The sequence below is a fragment of the Cynocephalus volans genome, chromosome 11 (assembly GCF_027409185.1).
Source record: "Cynocephalus volans isolate mCynVol1 chromosome 11, mCynVol1.pri, whole genome shotgun sequence".
In the NCBI taxonomy this organism is placed as follows: domain Eukaryota; kingdom Metazoa; phylum Chordata; class Mammalia; order Dermoptera; family Cynocephalidae; genus Cynocephalus; species Cynocephalus volans.
In genome coordinates this window covers 26144318-26163892 of record NC_084470.1, presented here as the reverse complement: position 1 = coordinate 26163892, position 19575 = coordinate 26144318, and the positions used below count along the sequence as shown (strand labels likewise).

The window sequence follows — 19575 nt, the reverse complement described above, 5'->3', positions numbered from 1 at the left end:
CAGCATAATTAAAGAATATACGAAGAAGTAAGTCTGTGAAGCTCCTTGCTGATTTTACCCTGACATTATTTGATATATAACAAATACCCTTCTATGGGAGCCTCGGGAAAGTTGCTTTTTTCCTTCCAGAAAAAGTTGGGTGTCACTGAAGCAAGTGGCATGATTTTATTTTATGGATGTACTCTGTCATGTAACTGACGTTGTGTAGTTTAGGTGATTGGCTGCTAGGAAGGTCAGAGGTAAAGTTTTGGTTTTTATCACTAGCAGTTATACAGAGCTTTTGTTGTTTTCTTTGTGTGCAGACTTCATATTAGACTTCATTAATTCAAGTACATATTTAAGCATCTGCTCTGTTCCAGGGCCTGAGAACACAAGCAGTGAGCAAGACAGACTGGGTCAGGGAAAGTTTCCATGAGATAAGATTTGAGCACAGAGTTTGACATGGAAAAGAGAGAACCATTTCCCTTTGTCCTCAGGCCTCACACTAATTTTAGTTTGTATGTATGTGTGTTCTGGATGTATTTCTTTAAAGCTGCCATTTAAGTCCTTTTTGGAAAAAGGTACAATATAACATAAAACATAGTAGAGCAAAATAAATGCATTAAAACTATTTGTAAGACACAAAGGGAGCATGAGAAAAATTAGTATGTGGAGATGGGGGGTGTGAGGGCGAGTTGTAGGGACAGGCCAGCTAAGGGCATTTGGGGAAGAGGAAGCAACATATGCAAGGCATGACCGGCAGAGTGTGCTCTGGAACCTACATACCCATGATTCTGAATTTCTTAGTTTCTTAAATTTGATGCAGGGAGTGGAAATAAAACTTGTTAGGCAAGTAGGACCAGGTCATAGTTAGTCTTGTGAAAGTTACCTTTGCATAAACCAAGGTTTATCTTTTCTCTTACTCCAGAACTTTTAGATAATAGTTATAGCCCACATCAGCCATAACACATATTATACTGAGATTCTATCTTAGCAAAATTGAGATGTTTCTAATAGGTCTTTTTTTCTTTCTCAAACCTCCTCCTATAGGTTCGAATTACATTAATGAAATTTCTACCAAGCGTTTTCATGGATGCTATGAGAGACAACCCTGAAGCTGCTGTACATATTTTTGAAGGAACTCATGAAAATCCTGAGTTAATTTGGAATGATAGTTCCAGAGATAAAGTGTCCACAACAGTTAGAGAAATGATGTTAGAGTGAGTAAAGAGAAAGGGAATAACTTATGGCCTTAAGATAAAATCGCTGGGAAGGGCAAACATTTCCTACTCTACCCATGACCTCTCTTAAGACTTCCTCTAAAGGTTAATGAAAGTGTATTTTGTGACTGAAGTTTGCTGTCCTCCCCCCCTTCTCTTTTTTTCCTCAAGGCACTTTAAAAATCAGCGGGACAACCCTGATATAAACTGGAAGGTAAAATATACCTTTATTTGACATGTTATTTTTTGTTGATTTGTGGGTTTCTTTAATACCTGCTGAATCAGTTTAATGCCAACCTATACCACTTTGTCATTAAGACACTTGGGTTATTACCTTGAAGTAAATAACTAATAAAAGCATCTTTCTAAACTTTATTAGAAAATAAAATTCATAATAATTATAATTTGATTAAATTAATGGTTACTTATGGACTAGTTAATTTTATAAACATTTCATTAATAAAGTTTGCATTTCTTGCTTTATGTGCAGCTAATGATTATTATATGACTTGACTGTGGTTCTTTCTGTGTTTAAAGTTGCCTGAAGGTTTTGCTGTGGTGTTTGGAGAAGCAGAGGGTGAACTTTCTGTTGGAGGAGTTTTCTTGAGAATCTTTATTGCACAACCAGCTTGGGTTCTACGAAAGCCTAGAGAATTTCTCATTGCACTATTAGAAAAATTAACTGAGCTCCTGGAGAAGAACAATCCTCATGTAAGCTTCACTCATCAGCAAAACATTTCAAAGAGTTTGCTAAAACTACTGATAGTGTTTCTCTTAAAACCTCATCTTCATCGATCATCCATTAAAAATTGGCTGTCTTTTTCAGTATAGCAGCCACATTTAAATTTAAATATGCCCATTGATCTTTTTTCTTCCATGTTTAAAAGTGAAACTATTTAGTAAAATGATTATTTATGAACCATAGGTAGAGGTTGCTATTTCTAGCAATTATGGAAGCTCTAAAAGAAGGTTTTTGCCACCCCATTTCCTAATGATTATATAATTTTAAGGAGAAACCTAAATGTTCAGTGTTCCTCTGAAAGTAGGTTCATGTTCTTCACTCTGCTTTGTGTATATGGCAGGGATGATCCTAGTTAAAGAAACTGACAGAAGAGTAGTAACTACATGGTTGAACCATATACCTATATGCTCCAAACCAGAGCCTACAGGGAAAGCAGAAGTGAGTGAGAAGGTAGCCTTGGTCTTGGTTTGGAAAGTCAGAAAACCCTAATAGTATATAAGATTTTGTTATTCAAATCTTTAGATTGAAAATAATTGAGGTGTGTGATTGACATTGAATTAAATAGGCTGCCTATAGAGTGAGGCCATTAAGAGCCCAAACTGTGTTATTAGATGGTCCTGGACCACAGTCCTAGCTCCTCCACTGCCTAGCTTTGTAATCTGGGGCAATACCTCATGACTGCCTCAGTTGCCTCATTTGTAGATGACAGCACCAGCCCCTGAGACTGAGGTTTTAATGAGTGACCGTATGTGAAATACCTAGCATAAAGTCTGGTACATTTCACGTGCTTAGAAATTATTAGCTACTATCATTAGCTTAGCAGAAGTTTTTTTTTAAATATAATTAGTATACCAAATATTTACTAGTGTTATTTTCTATAGACACATTTTTCTATAATAGGATTTTTACTACATGCGTTGTTTGTGTAGAAAATGAAATCCTTAAAAGTGGAAATTTAGAAAGGGAAAGTACATAACAGTTTCCTCCTACGTCACCATTCTTTTTGGCCACATCCCAATTTTCATGTTCACTTGAGATGCACTTTGTTATGGATATATCTGTGTGTGTGTATATCTAATAGTATAAACTATAGGTCTTTACAATAAATTTCCCACAACAGAAACTGCATTATGACAGCCAGACATGTTAAATAGTGGGGTTTTTAATAGAATTGGGAAAAATATTTCACTAGTTCTACATTCTCCTGCATTATTGATGTTCTCTGACACTGACATACTTATAACATTGTTTAAAAATTTTTAGTAATGTCTTTTGGGAGAATATCTCTCTTAAACCTGCAACAGAAATGAGATACATGTGGCTCAGTGAAAGGCTGCTTAGATTCAGATAGCACATTCTTAAAGTCCTTTGAATTCATGCCTTTTATTAAAGAAAATGGGAAGTTGTTTTCTTAGATTTTGTGAATCAGTTTTCAAGTATCAGCACTTAGAACTTTTGAATCCCTAGTTTTGAACACCAGATGCATTGCCAAAGATATTTAGGAATTTATCAGTATTTTACAGTTTACTTGTTTTGGTTGGTTGTTTTATATCCTACAGGGAGAAACTCTGGAAACTTTGACAATGGCAACAGTATGTCTCTTCAATGCACAGCCTCAGCTGGCAGATCAAGTTCCACCACTGGGCCATCTTCCCAAAGTTATCCAGGCAATGAATCATAGGAACAATGCCATTCCTAAGAGTGCCATTCGGGTTATCCATGCCCTGTCTGAAAATGAGGTATAGATGAATCCATTCAGTAGCTTATAGCTCCAGTATTTATCTGTGCTCCATCTTCCTGACTAATGTACATGTAGTATAAATCCCCTTTCTACCATGTGACTTTTTGCATATGAACTGAATATTTTCTCAATTCTTAAACCAGTTTTAATGATATAATTAATAGGAGACTGGATTTGACTCAGTTCATTATTAAACTTGAATTGAATGTGGATTTCTTTTTTTTTTTTTTTTTTTTACTTATTTTGTTATTATAGTATTTCTGTTCTATATAATACTGCTGCTCTACAAGTAACCTTGTCTTTTGGGCACTTAGCTGTGTGTTCGAGCCATGGCGTCTTTAGAGACCATTGGCCCACTGATGAATGGAATGAAAAAGCGAGCAGATACTGTTGGTCTAGCCTGTGAAGCAATTAACCGAATGTTTCAGAAGGAGCAGACTGAATTAGTAGCACAAGTAAGTGACTTTCCAGATTCAGTACTATTTTAGGAAAGCAAACATACCAGATAAATAGATTTTCACTTATTTAGCACTGATTTGGTTCTTCTGACTTAGATTTGGTGAGAAGTAAGTCGTGAGTTTGGCCATGTACAATTTTGTATTTTATATGCGTGAGCATATGCACGCACACACACGTTTACATATACACATAGAGAAAGGTGGGGCCAGCTGCCAAAAGTCTTACCAACTTCAGAGTACTTTATGATGTTTAAATTTTAAATTTTGACTGTCTAATGAGCATTTCTCCCAGCCCCTATTCCTGCCTCATCTCTTCTCAACCCCAACGCCTCATTTAGGCAGGTGCATCTCAGGGAGCTATTGGATACGCTGAGGTTCAAACTTATGACTGGTTTGGGGAGTTTGTTCTGTAAGAATTAACGTGAACTAGTACTACCACTTGGTGGCTCTGTGACTTCAGGCATGATATTTAATCTTACAGGGCTCACATTCCTCATCTGTAAAATAAAGTTAAATCTACCTGAGAGTGTTGTTATGAGAACAATACCTGAAAAAAAGGGTGCACTTACTAAATGTCAGTTACTTCCACCTCTTCCCTTTGAGTTTCAGAAAAGACAGTAAAAATTGTGTGATAGTAGATTATTATTTATCTTTTATTAGGCTGATATGTAATGTATGATGACTGCAAAGATTGATGTTTTAAGAAAATATGAAAAAATATTAAGATTTCAGATACTGCTGCCTATTAGTATTGTGTCATTAGAGCAGGCAGCCCAGTATAGTGGCAAAAAGTTCAGGTTCTACAATTTTTGGGTCCAGATATAGATTTCATTACTGCCCAGCTCTGTGATTATGAACATGTTTCTTTGACCTGTATGCATTGATTATTTCATCGGTAAAAATAATAGTGCCTACTTCATTAGGTGTTGGGAAGATTGAATAATCAATGTATAGCATTTAGAACAATTGATGGCACAGAATAAAATATTAAATTAGATTGTCATTATCATTGGATACTAAAAAAAGTCTGTATCTGGCATAAACATACTGTGAAAACAGGTTTCTCTTCTTTCAGGTACGGTCCTGGGGTGAAATTATTTCTTCAGGGGATGATTTACATTTTTTCAGTATGTTTATATATGCTTACTATTCCTTCTAGGCCCTGAAAGCAGATTTGGTCCCTTACCTCTTAAAATTACTTGAAGGCATTGGCCTTGAAAATCTGGACAGTCCAGCAGCCACTAAGGCTCAGATTGTTAAAGCTCTCAAGGCGATGACTCGAAGCCTGCAGTATGGAGAACAGGTAAGTCTGCACAGAGGCAACTGTGATCTTTTGATTACAACAAGGTATTCCCAAAGCCAAGATTTTGCCATGGAAGATCCATGTGCCTATCCTCAGGTGCCACTTATACAGGTGTAGTTCTGTTGGCTGTGTCTGAAGTGGACTTGCATAGCTGCGTTATAACTGATGAAAAAGCACAAACCATTTATTCAGTAGTCACTCAGGAGGAGTCTTTTTTTTGGATAGTCATGCCATGTCGTACATTTCAGGAAGAAAGTGCTGAAATTCTTTAGCATAAGAGAATATTCAGCATTTATTGCTGGCTAAGATTAACTTTTAGTTCTAGGAATTATTGATGGGTAGTGATAACCACATTCAGTAACCATCCCATAATGCCATTTTAAAAGATACAGAACATTACTTTTGTTTTCATCTCCTTTCTTTATTGGTACTCAGAAAGTGTTGTTTTCTTTTTTCTTCTGTTGTGCCTTAGATATGTATTAATGTGTTTTGTCTGCATGCATGTGTTGACTTCAGGCCTGTTCAGAAATTTGATCTTCCTCTTTGATTTCATTTCTATTGATGCCTCTGAGGAGTTCTTCATTCTGATTTACTGTACAGCCCTATTTACTAATGCTGTTTTCTTTATATTGAGGTGAAATTTGCATAGCATAACATTAATCATTTTATGGTGAACAATTAATTGGCATTTAGTACATTAACAGTATTGTGCAAACACAACTTAGTTCTAAAACATTTTCATTACTGCTGTACCCATTAAGCAGTTACTCTCCATTTCTTCCTTCTTCCAACCCCTGGCAACGACCATCTGTTTTTGGTCTCTGGATTTACTTATTCTGGATATTTCATGTACAGGCATACCTCGGAGATATTGCAGGTTCAGTTCCAGACCACTGTAATAAAGTGAATATTGCAATGAAGTAGGTCACACGAATTTTTTGGTTTCCCAGTACATATGAAAGTTACACTTATACTGTAAGTGTAACTGTTAAGTGTACAATGGCATTATGTTTAAAAGAAACCATGTACATATCTTAATTTAAAATACTTTATTGCTAAAAAATGCTAACAATCATCTGAGCCTTCAGCAAGTCATAATCTTTTTGCTGGTGGAGTATGTCTTGCCTTGATGTTGATGGCTGCTAACTGATCAGGTTTGCAATTGCTGAAGGTTGGGGTGACTATGGCAGTTGCTTAAAATAAGACAAAGTTTGCTGCACCAATTCAATTGACTCTTCCTTTCACAAATGATTTCTCTGTAGCATATGATGTTGTTTGATAGCATTTTACCCACAGTAGAACTTCTTTCAGAATTGGAGTCAGTCCTTCTCAAACACTGCTACTGCTTTATTAGTTAAGTTTATATAATATTCTAAATTGATTGTTGTCATTTCAACAATCTTCACAGCACTTTCAGCAGTAGTAGATTCCATCTCAAGAAACCACTTTCTTTGCTCATCCATAAGAAGCAACTTCTCTCTCATCTGTCAGTTTTATCATGAGATTGCAGCAATTCAGTCACATCTTCATACTCCACTTCTAATTCTAGTTCTCTTGCTGTTTCTACCACATCTACAGGTACTTCCTCCACAGAAGACTTGAAAGTCATCCATAAGGGTTGGAATTAACTTCTTCCAAACTCGTTAATGTTGGTATTTTGACCTTCTTCCATGAATCACAAGTGTTTTTAATGGCATCTAGAATGGCAAGTCCTTTCCAGAAGGTTTCAATTTACTTTGCCCAGAGCCATCAGAGAAATTACTGTCTATGGCAGCTATAGCCTTATGAAATGTATTTCTTAAATAGTAACACTTCAAAGTCAAAATTGCTCCTTGATGCATGGGCTACAGAATGGATGTTGTATTAGCAAGCATGAAAGCAACACTGATTACCTTGTACATCTCCATCAGAGCTCTTGAGTGATCAGGTGCACAGGTGCATTGTCAATGAGCAGTAATATTCTGAAAGAAATCTTTTTTTTCTGAGCAGTAGGTCTCAACAGTGGGCTTAAAATATTCAGTAAACCATGCTGTAAACAGATGTACTGTCATCCAGGCTTCATTGTTTCATTTACTGGGCAGAGGCAGAGTAAATTTAACATAATTCATAAGGGCCCTACAGTTTTCAGAATGGTAAATGAATGTTGGCTTCAACTTCATGTCATCAACTGCATTAGTACCTAACAGGAGAGTCAGCCTGTCATTTGAAGCTTTAAAGCCTTGAAGCCAGGCATTGACTTCTCTCTAGCCTATGAAAGTCCTAGATGGCATCTTCCTATATAAAGGTATTTCATCTACACTGAAAGTCTGTTGTTCAGTGTAGCCCCTTCATCAGCTAACTCAGCTAGGTCTTCCGGATCACTTGCTGCAGCTTCTACATCAGCTGCTTCACCTTGCACTTGTGTTATGGAGACAGCTTCTTTCCTTAAACCTCATGAGCCAACCTCTGCTAGCCTCAGACTTTTCTTCTGTAGCTTCCTCACATCTCTCAGCCTTCACAGAATTGAAGAGAGTTAGGGCCTTGCTCTGGATTAGGCTTTGGCTTAAGGGAACGTTGTGTCTCTGGTTTGATCTTCTATCCAAACCACTAAAACTTTCTCTATATCAGCAATAGGGCTGTTTTGCTTTCTTATCATTTGTGTGTTCCCTAGAAGTAGTACTTTTAATTTCCTTCAAGAACTTCTGCTTTGCATTCACAGCTTTGCTTACCGTTTGGCACAAGAGACCTAGCTTTCGGCCTGTCTTGGCTTTTGAGATGCCTTCCTCACTAAGCTTAATCATTTCTAGCTTTTGATTTCAGGTGACAGATGTGCAACTCTTCATTTCAGTTGAACACTTAGAGGCCGTTGTAGGGTCATTAATTGGCCTAATTTCAGTGTTGTCGTGTCTCAGCAAAAAAGGAGGCCTGAGGAGAGAGAGAAATGGGGAAACGGCCAGTTGGTGGAGCAGTCAGAACATACACATTTATCAGTTAAATTTGCCATCGTATATGGGTGCAGTTTGTGGCACCCCAAAACAATTACAATAGTAGCATCAGAGATCACACTGATCACCTATCACAGATCACCATAACAGACTTAATAATAATGAAAAGTTTGAAATGTCGCAAGAATTACCAAAGTGGGACAGAAACCAGAAATGAGCACATGCTGTTAGGAACATGGCATAGGGTTGCCAAAAACCTTCAATTTGTTAAAAAAAAAAAAAAAAACATGGTATCTGCAAAGCGCAATAAAATGAGGTATGCCCGTAAGTGGAATTTTACCATATGTGATCTTTTATTTCTGGCTTCTGTCACTTAGCCTAGTTTTGAGGTTCATCCATGTTGAAGCATGTATCAATGCTTCATTCCTTTTTTATGTCTAAATAACATTCCATTGTATGTACATGCCAGAATTTGTTTATTCATTCATCTGTTGATGGACATTTGAATTGTTTCCACCTCCTAATGTTCTCTTATAGGTTTAACTTGACTCTAACTAAAGCTTTCCTTTAGTGAATCCACTGGGTTGGTCGGTTTCAAGTTAAGAAGTATTTTTTTTTTTTTTCGTGACCGGCGCTCAGCCAGGGAGTGCACCGGTCATTCCTATATAGGATCCGAACCCGCGGCGGGAGCGTCGCCGGGCTGCTAGCGCAGCACGCTACCGAGTGCGCCACGGGCTCAGCCCAAGAAATATTTTTTTATACCATTGTCCATTCTATTGATATCATTTGGACCATGTAAAATGATACTAAAGAAGACAGGCAGCATGTGTTGCTACAGTCATTAACTAGTGGTATGTTTAGTAAAGTACGAGTATTTTTTTGAGTTTTTCCTACCGGTGTTCTGAATACCAAGCAAAGGCACTCCTGTGTAACACTTGCAGGCAGTTATCTTCCCCTTGACCTGCCTCAGGACTCCTGGGGATGAAATTAGCAAAGTAACCCTGACACCCACCTTCCACTCCCAAGGGAGAGGAAGAAAGAGGTATGATAATTTCCAAAATAGGAACTCCCGTAACCACCTTAACAACTAATTACTTCCACTATTGCTTCTTTCTAAGGTTGGGATGTGTACACCCTCCCTTGGACTCACATGGTCCCCAATTATATCTAGTTTAATGCTTACCACTAAATTATCTGGCACTATTTGTCTTCCCTGCTAGATCATAAGCACTTCAGAGACAGAGACTGTCTTGAATCTTTGTGTCCATTGCTCCCGCCACATAAAAGGTGCTCAGTAAATACTTGATATGAACATGGATATGCAGAAGATATTCTCTAAATTGGTATTTCCTAAACGTTTTTAAATGTTTAGGAAATATAAACACAGAAATATATTTTTTATCTTAGTCCCATATATATTTATACACACAAACTATTTATACTCATATGTATGTATGTATTTTACAGAACAATATTTACCCATTTACATGTGCTACTGTGACACTTTCTGTATCAACCCAATTTCTCAAGCACGCTGTTCACAACCCTCTTAGTCGATTTCATAAACCTCTAACAGGTTACAGCCCATGATTTGAAAAGAGTGCTTTAAGTTTTAGCTCAGTCTTGCAGCATCTTCTCCCCAAGCCCCTTCCTCAGGAATAGTTCATCAGCCCATACCACACTGCCAGCCACCTGTTCCTGTCATAAGAAAGTACTCCATAGGTCTCTTCCTGCCCAACTTACATACAAGTCAGTAAATTGTAAGTTTAAATAAGAGTCCAGCTTTGCAGGGAAGACTTCCTTGAGGACTCTTCTGATCTGGTTTAATGAGATGTGCCCAGCACAGTGCATGGTGTAGAGTGGTTGTGAATGCTAGTTCTTGCTCCATCTTTGGGTCTTTCCTCACTGGTTGTCTCCCTTGTTGTTTTAGAAGATGGTTTTTCTCTTTAGTTCAATTTTCCAACATCTAGTCCTTAATTATTTATGTTCAAAGGGTTTGCTTTACTTCCCCAGGTGAATGAAATCCTGTGTCGTTCTTCAGTCTGGAGTGCCTTCAAAGATCAGAAACATGATTTGTTCATTTCTGAGTCACAAACAGCAGGATACCTCACAGGTAAGCCATAGCTAATTGGGTACCCTGAGACACCTGGCAGAAGCCACTTGGATGTTTCTTTTCCCCTGAATAGACTTAAAATAGCATTCAGAGTGATTTCCTAAGCTACTAGCTGACCTTTCCTGGAGGTGCTGCATGTAGTAGATCTCTGTTGTTAGCCTTGGACGACATGTGAACTCTTGTTTGTCAAATGCGTACTGACTAAAACATGAACTTTGCTAAGTTTTGATCCAATTAATTAGTGGTGTCATGGGTTGTATTTGGAGATGTCTGTGTTAAAATATATATTTTGGACATGTAAAAAGAATGGGGAACTATCTACTCAATAATGTCAGTTTTAGAAACATAATAACATCATTCGATTTCTGTCAAAATAACAGATAGAAGCTTCAAATATATATAATCATATGTAAAATATTCTAAGTTTCCAGTGATTAGTCTGCGGTTTTGCTAAATATTTGGGGTTTGTCCTCCCATGGAGGGGAAATATGTGGGTATCACAAATAAAAGGATACTTTAGTGCTTAGAGTTCAAGGGATAATACGTGTTAGAAGCTCAGGACATTTGTCCATTTGACATACTAATTGCACAATAATTTTAGAATAAGAAGGAAGTTGCTAAAGATGGAAGATAGTGTCCAGTATAAAATTTTTCAGTTTGAAATGAACCTTAAGAACATGAAGTAGTTCTTGCCATCTGCCTGAAATTTTAATATATAAAAAGATATCAGCACCACATCCTTTGCTATCAGAGATGATGTAGGTAAATTAAGAGAACAAAATTATTACCCAGTGTTTCTCATACTGGTGTAATTGTTTTAGTAATCCTGATTGCTAGTCTAGAGTTTTATAAAATCATGAAGACTGATTCTTGATAGTCAAAAATAAGGGCTCTGGAGAAAGTTTTACCTGGTTTTAATTTCAGACTTGGTTGTGACATACTGTTTTTTTTTCCTTCACTATGACCATTTTAATCTCCTCCTAATATTAGTTGAAACAGAGCCCTAAAATTTATAAACATGCAGTGCCTTGGCTGCCAGTCATGTGTGTGTTTTAGAAGCACAGAGTCATAGGTTTTCCTTCAAACTTTTCCATCCCCTGCCCCTGATTTCTGTAGAGAGAAATACTGAGAATATGGTCTTAATCTGTCCCATATCTCTCTTTCAAATTTCGGACAAAGCTATAGCTTCTAAGCAGGAGTATGTTCTTCTAGGCACACTAAAAACTTTACCTCTTTAGACCTTTTCCAAAAGTTCATATTTTTATGGCATTACATTCATTACTTTGTATATAAGGATGGTATGATTGGAATAATCGGCTTTATTTTTCTTAGCTATAAGTAAACTTATTTAAAAGTAGGACCTGAAGAATAGAAATATGTAGATTATAAGCCCCTCTACAGGAAGGCCTCTTCTAATCCTTTTTGTTCTTCATTGTATTTAGCATTCACTGACCTGAATTGATGAAATAAAAAACTGCACGTGTCCTTGACTTACTGACAGTCTATGGGCCAAAAGGCCTGTGGTTAGAATACAGAAGAGTTAGGGATTTATCTTCAGAGACCTGGACTTCATTTGGCCCTCACCCCAATCCAAATTCCTTGATACCTATAGGAAGAAAAAAAAAAAAAAAAACAGCAAGTAAAAAGCCTCCTGTCTATGCTTTTCCTTTTCCTTGGATCCCTAGGGTGGCTTCTGAATGAGGTGTGAAAAGCAGCTATGATAAACTGTAGTGATTAGAAGAGGGTTAGGGAAAAGAAAAGCTGGGGTTTACAAATTGCCTCACATACTTGGGCCTGCTCAAGAGGCAAGTTCCCTACAAGTCCGGCCTAGTGGGGAGATGGTATAAATCCAATCCTGAAAGGGGCCTGGTGTTGCTGTGTCTTCGAAGACCATTGTGAAAGTCTGCAGGCATGACCACGTAGGACAGTCTGGACTAGCTGTGGCCCTGGAATTGTCCAGTTCTTGGCACATCATTAATCTGGGATTTTCTTTTGTTGAGATGTTAGTTGCTTCAGAAGATTTTTCTATCAGCTGTAGTCTGTTCCATTTGAAAGGACTAAGTCTGTTATGAGAGAAAGCTTCTAAGTGTACTGCCAGTTGAATTGATGTGTGCTCATTGCTTGGGTTGCCAAATATTTTTGTGTGTTTGAGCTTTTCCAGTGATACATTGTGTATCATATGTTTGATGAAAGGGGCAGGTACTTCTAATAATGGTAAAATCTCATTATGAGGACCTCCATGAAATATATAGAATGTGGTGTTAAATTGGAATTTTATTTAATTAAAATGTACCCCATACTACCCCCAGTCTTCAGAAGATACAGATTTTACCCAGCCCCTCTCTAATCAGTTTGCAAATGAAATAAGGTGCAGTGAGAACACACATCACCAACCTTTTCCTCTGGCTAATATCTTTGGGTGAGTTTGTCAAGTTAAGTGGGTTTTGTTTAGGAGATGGAAAAAGAAAAAGTAAAGTAAATTATTACTTCAAAGTAAGATGAGAATGACCAAAAATACATTTATGATTTTTTCTCCCCGGCTGCAGAGCTAATGTCATTCAGTCACATACTCAAGATTTGGGGTAAAGTCCTAGGTAGGATTACTCAGTATTTATAAATTGAAATGAGGCTGCCTAGTTCCAAAGGTTCTTTGCTCTGGCATATTGTTTTGTTTTATGATAAATGCTTATTTAAAAGTAGCTCAGTGGGATTTTTCCTGTGATGTAAATAAATCGTGGTTATTATCCAGGGCCCTCAATTACTTAACCCTTTATTAGGTTCTTAAACAGCTTGGTGCTGATGAGCTCCGGGCACTGTAAAAATAATTTCATCAGTGAAAATCCTCAAATTACCTCACCTATAAAATCAGTAGCAGAAGGAGGAACAACAGGGAAAGGAAGAGAGGCCAAGGTAAAGATGCTTTTAGAAGCTGGAATTGGAGATGAAGAACTTTCGTGTATATGTGTATACTCATTGTAGCCTGTCCCATTTTGTGGGATTGTTTATTAATTTTCCAACTTTTCTTATTCCTCTGCAGTCTTAAAGCCTTGTGCAGCATTGCCACATGCCTCACTTCTGGCAGCCCCTACTCTTTCTTCCCACCTTTCTCTGGAGAATACAACTGCTCTGTCTCATCCTAATAATCAAGCAATACCTTTTGGCCCTAAGAAACCAGACATGTCCTCAAGGGGAGGCCAGGGGCATGGAGGGGGAGAGCATCTCAGACTTCATTTGCAGAAATTTCCAGGAATTGATTTGTCTTTCCTAAAGAGGCAAATGATGGGGCTAGAATTTGGTTTCTTCCTCCTAGGCCCATCCTTTTGCAATTTAGATTTATATTAGTCCATTTTCTGTTGCTTATAACAGAATACCTGAAACTGGGTAATTTAGAAAGAAACAAAATTGCTTACAGTTTCAGAGGCTGGGAAGTCCATGGTCCAGGGGGCACATCTGGTGAGGGCCTTCTGGGAGGAACTTTCTACAGGGTCCTGTGGTGACGCAGGCAGTCACATGGTGAGGATGGCAAGAGCTCTTTAACGCGCTCACTTGCTCTCCCTATAAAGTCACAAGTGCTACTCCCATGACAGCCCCCTAAAATATTATTATGCCGCAAGTGGATTAATCCATTCATGAGGGCATAGTTGTCATGATCCAATTACCTCTTAAAGGTCCCACCTTTCAACACTGCCATAATCTGATTTCCCATACTCTTAACACTGTTACAGTGGGGATCAAGCTTCAGTGAGTTTTGGAGGGACATTCAATCCATAGCCTTCCATTGCTGGACCCCCAAAACTCATGCCCTTCTCACATGCAAATACATTCATTTCATCCCCATAACCCTAGTCTTAGCTTGTCTCAGCACCAGTTCAGAAAGTCCAGTCTCATCTGTGAAGTCAAATCAGTTATCTACTTCCAAGATACAATGGAGGGAAAAGCATAGGGTACATGTTCCCATTCAAAAAGGGAGAGAAATAGGCCAAAAGAAAGGGGTAACAGGTCCTAAGCATGTCTGAAACCCAGCAGGGTAGGCGTTAAATCTTAAAGGTGGAGAATAATCTTTGACTGCATGTTCAGTATCCTCTGCACACTAGCGCTCGGGTTGGGCCTCTCGGCTTGGTCTGCTCTGCCCCTAATGGCTTTCCTGGGCTCAGCCCATGCTTCAGCTGGCATTGCACACTGGTGACTCCACATTTCTGGGGTGGTGGTGATGGTCCTGCTTCCACAGCTCCACTAGGCGTGGCCTTGGTGGAAGTTCTCTGCTACAACTCCATCCCCACATTTCTGCTTGGCATTGCTGTATTGGAGGCTGTCTGTGGTGACTCTGCCCTGTGGCAAATCTCATCCTGGGCCCCCCAGGCTTTTCCATATATCCTTTGAAATCAGTGGAGGCTGCTGTGCTTCCATAGGTCTTGCATTCTATGAGCCTGCAAACACCACATGGATGCCGCCAAGGCTTCCGGCTTGTATCTTCCAAAGTGGTGGGTCCAGCAGCATCTGGGGCCAATTTACCTACAGCTGAGGCACCCAAGGAGTTCTGTGCTGGAATGCAGGGAACAGCTTCACAAGGTGGCCCTAGGCAGTGAGCCAATGGAGGGTGTCTAGGGCCTGTTCCCCAAAACCATTCTGTCTTCCTAGGCCTCTGGGTCTGTGATGGGAGGGGCAGCCTCAAAGTCTCTGAAATGCCTTCTGGATCTTTTTTCCATTCTCTTGATGATCCCTTCTTTCTATACTAATCTCCTTAGCAAGCGGTGGCTGGGCTACACCCTTAATTTCCTCTCCTGAATACATTTTGACTTTTTACATGGCTGAATGTTTTCCAATTTTTTACCCTCTGCTTCCCTTTTAATTGTTCTGTTTTATGTCCTGCCTTTGTTGCCATAATCCAGAGTAAACTGTTAGAAGTAGCCACACAACTGCCTGAATGCTTTGCTGCTTGGAAATTTCTTCAGCCAAAATACCCTTGTTCATTACTCTTAAGTTCCACATTCCATAGCCCTCTAGCAGAGACACAATGCAGCCAAGTAACTGTGTAACTTGCAACTGTGTAACAAGAGTGTCTTTTGCTCCAGTTTCCAATAAGCTCTTCTTCATTTCCATTTGAGATTTCCTTAGAATTCCTATTACTGTCCATATTTCTGTTAGCATTCTGGTCACCACCAGTCTCTGAGAAGTTCCAAACTTTCCCTGGTCGTCTTGTCTTCTAAGTCCTCACCAGAATCTAGGCTTTCTCTACACTGCTCCTTCAAATTCTTCCAGCCACTGCGCATCACCAGTTCCAAAGCCACTTCCACATTTTCAGATATTTGTTATTAGCAGCACCCCGCTTCTCAGTGCCAGTTTTCTGTATTAGTCCATTTTCTGTTGCTTATAACAGAATACCTGAAACTGAGTCATTTATAAAGAAACAAAATTTACTTCTTACAGTTTCAGAGGCTGAAAAGTCCACGATCCAGGGGGCAAATCTGGTGAGGGCCTTCTTCTGGGTGGGAACTCTCTAAAGGGTCCCGGGGTGATGCAGGCAGTCACATGGTGAGGATGGCAAGAGCTCTTTAATGTGCTCGCTTTACTCCTGTGACAACCCACTAAACCATTATTGCTCCGTGTATGGATTAATCCATTCATGAGGGCATAGTCCTCACAATCAATTCACCTCTTAAAAGCCCCACCTTTCAACACTGCCATAGTCTGATTTCCTACCCTCTTAATGCTGTAACAATGGGGATCAAGCTTCAGTGAGTTTGGGGGGGACATGCAGTCCACAGCAAGATTTTAACCTAGAGGTTCCCAAATTTTCTCAGTTCACAGTGCCCTTAATGTCTCAGTAATTTTTTTCATCCATCCCTAGAACAAAAGAAATACCTACTAGTTAAGTTTATGAAATAGTTATATCCAAACAACTTGAAAGTAGTTGTTTGTATGGTAGTCAACAGGTATCACTGTGTTGCAAATTTAAAGTATCTGGCAGTGCCCTTGTGAATTTGCCCCAGGGTGCTTTTTAGCACACAGTTTGAAAACTGCAGTATTAGTTTACTTTCTACCTGTAGCATTTATGATTTAGTCTCATAACCTACTGTTTTGATGTGAACCAAGTTCAGCCCACAATCAGAACTGCTCAGTAATCATACCAGTCTAGAGTGTGACATACCAGTCCAGAGATAAATCACTTTACCTTGAAGGGGGATATATCTTTGCTGAGATCTACTTGATAGCATTGTGGTAACCTTGCCACTGCCTAACGGTCAGAGAACAATAGGTTGGTGGGAAGTGATGTAATGGTGTGGTGCTGAAGCTCTAAACCACACTGTCACAGGGGTTCGTTGACCTGGTGGTATTTTTCCTGAGCCATCTGTGGAAGGCCTGGCATCCTGATTGGCTGAAGGCAGGAGTTGACAGATGCAGGCCCCTGTGGTACTTTAAAAGGGAAAGCCCTCTTTATAAGTTGTAAGTGCAAGGTTCCAAGTGCCTGGGCACTCTGGTTGGCTTCGGTTACAGCTCATGCACGCTGAGTCTCTCTGGCTATGTAACCAGATCCAGTGTCTGTACAAGCTGTTTCTCACGTAAGGTAAAAAAACAAAATGAATCTGAATTATGGCCTTTTGTCCCACATCAGTCCCTGTTACACTATAGCCTTCATCAAACTGCTCTGCTGTTTGCACTTCCTCACCACTTCCCTTGCTGCTTATATTTCTTTTCTCCCCTCAGGTGTCTCTCCTTCCCTTCTAACTGGCAGCAGTCCCCTTCACCTCAGGAGCGGGCTTTAGATCCGCTCTCCCAGGCAGCTTGCTAACTTCTGTGTAGCTCTCTGAAGCAGGTAGAGAAACATTTTGCTAAATGCATGACGCTCCTTCTCCCACTGCCTTTCTCGTCCTAACCCTTCAATGTTCCTTCATCCTTTTTTCTGTTTCCTACAATTTCAGCTGAAAGTTTTGCTCAGTATGCAGTATAATGTTACAGTGTCTCGCAAGTACTTTATAGTTTGTACAGTGCTCTGAGATGTAATTAAATGTCTATGCAGTGTTTAAAATAAATTCTAGGGGGCTAAAGCCATTAATATACTCGTAGGACACATCTTGATAAATGCAGGCCTATAGCATTTTCATGCAGACACTGTTGAATCAAGGAGATATATAAAGCTAAAATATTGATATCTTTTCCTGTAGCATTCTTGCTGTGACCTAGGACAGATGGATGTCCAGAGCCTTCCTTTTCTTCCCCAGAGACCTTGGCATAGCAAGCCTTGTTCATTTGGTGTTACTTGTTACAATAGCATTTTTTCTTTGCACCAGATGAAAATGGGTTAAATTGAATGTTGACAGAGATGTTTATGTCGAGAATTTCATCATGTATGACTTTTGGATGGGCTGCGTATAGAGTTTCGTCTGTATGTTCCCATTTTTTCCATTTGATATGGCTCTTTCAGTGCCCAGGATTTTTTGAAAGATTGAATTTCCCAGATGGGAGAAGGAAATTTTTTTTTATATTTCCACTCCAGTGTTATAATATCCAGCATAATTTTGAAATGATTTTTAACTTTGCCATATAATAAAGGCAAGCCATGAAAATGGTGCTATGTAGCAGTTTGTTAAGGTATAGTTGTACCTTTAAATAATTCTAATAGCTCATCAGTTACTTGTGGTTACCTGGGTTCTGACATTTTTATAAAGATCAGTGTTTTCACACAACGCTGCTCTCTACAAGGTGTGTGTTTTCCTTTCTCTCTTGCAGGACCTGGAGTTGCTGGCTACCTTACTGCAGGTACATCCTCATCAGTCATGTCTAACCTGCCACCTCCTGTAGACCATGAGGCAGGTGACCTTGGCTATCAGACTTGAAATTTTCATGAGAGACAATAAATACTGAAAGGCCAGTGCTGAGTCCACATTCCTCCATCTGATAACGTTGAAGCAAACTCTTACTGCCTTTCTCCTGGTTTCATGACAGTGTTATTCCTTTTTCTATAAATATATTTTTATTTAGGAAAAAAGTCAGTGATTCTAATTGTATCACGTTATAAGAAAGCACTCTGTGGATTAATCTAAGTGGGTACACAAGAATTTTTTTCTTGATGTATGTAAGCACATTTTGTTTATATCTGTTTACAAGACTGTGAATCAAAAAGACAAAACTTTCTTCCTGGTTTTTATAATGTTTTTTTGAATTAGCGTGACTTTCGAATTGAGCTACAGTCTACAGAAATTGGGCTAAGTCACTTGTGCCCAGAAAAGGGTATTTCCCTCTCCTGCATTGAGTCTGTGTGGCTGTCTTCCTCCCACCAACGAACACTAGTAGATTTTGTCCCTACACCCGTTCACTGGTATCCTCAATCATTAACTTTCTTAGAGCTCACAGTACACATTGGTATGTATAACTGGCTTTACCAAATTGAATGAAAAGGAGCTTGTGCAAAAAAATTTAAAAATTTAAAAATGGATGTCGATGTTATGTAAGAGATTAGTGTAATTGTGAAATGTTCTATACATTATCAAATATATAAAGCTTTCTATATTGAATGTACATTATACAGATCATTCATATGTGTACATAAAATTTTAAAAATAAAGGGAATTGACTGCTTTGATAATGAGATATATTTGTTCTACATTAATTTTCTCCTTTGAAGATCTGACATGTCTTTATTCTAAGAAAGGTGTAGTGGTGGTAAACAGACTTACTTTTCACATTCACAACTCCTCACACACACAGCAGCACTGACATATCTGATCATTTCTCACTCATTTCATTAATATCTCAGCCACATCTAAGTTTCCAAAAACAGCATCTCATTTATTTTCCATCCAATATTCTGGAATGGGCCAGGCTTTAAAAGAATACTTTAATGTGTGTGATGTTAATTCTAATATTTTTAAGAGGAGAAAAAATTAGACAGGATATTTCAAATAACAGATTTCACTACATAGATGTATCTTCTAGTATGACCACAAACTATAAGGAAATACAAACATAGAAAATACACACAAACACTTCGTAAAGAACGGGGAAATACTGAAACCTCCAAGTTACCTTTCAAAGCAAGGATCTAGTTTATTCCACAGTTGGTGTGAAAGAAAAGCTAGAATGGAAACTTCCTCCTA

At 38.7% G+C, this 19575-nt stretch overlaps 1 protein-coding gene across 1 annotated transcript in view; it reads left to right on the top strand.

The window, feature by feature from the left end:
• DNAJC13 (DnaJ heat shock protein family (Hsp40) member C13) overlaps positions 1–19069 on the top strand; it is a 127768-nt gene extending 108699 nt beyond the window's left edge. The window contains exons 49-56 of the mRNA XM_063113976.1: positions 1030–1199; positions 1371–1413; positions 1737–1910; positions 3501–3680; positions 3997–4137; positions 5300–5443; positions 10381–10480; positions 18209–19069. Of these exons, the coding sequence (XP_062970046.1) occupies positions 1030–1199; positions 1371–1413; positions 1737–1910; positions 3501–3680; positions 3997–4137; positions 5300–5443; positions 10381–10480; positions 18209–18315 (1059 nt within the window). The 3' untranslated portion in view covers positions 18316–19069. The remainder of the gene's footprint in view (positions 1–1029; positions 1200–1370; positions 1414–1736; positions 1911–3500; positions 3681–3996; positions 4138–5299; positions 5444–10380; positions 10481–18208) is intronic.
• Positions 19070–19575: the final 506 nt, after the last annotated feature.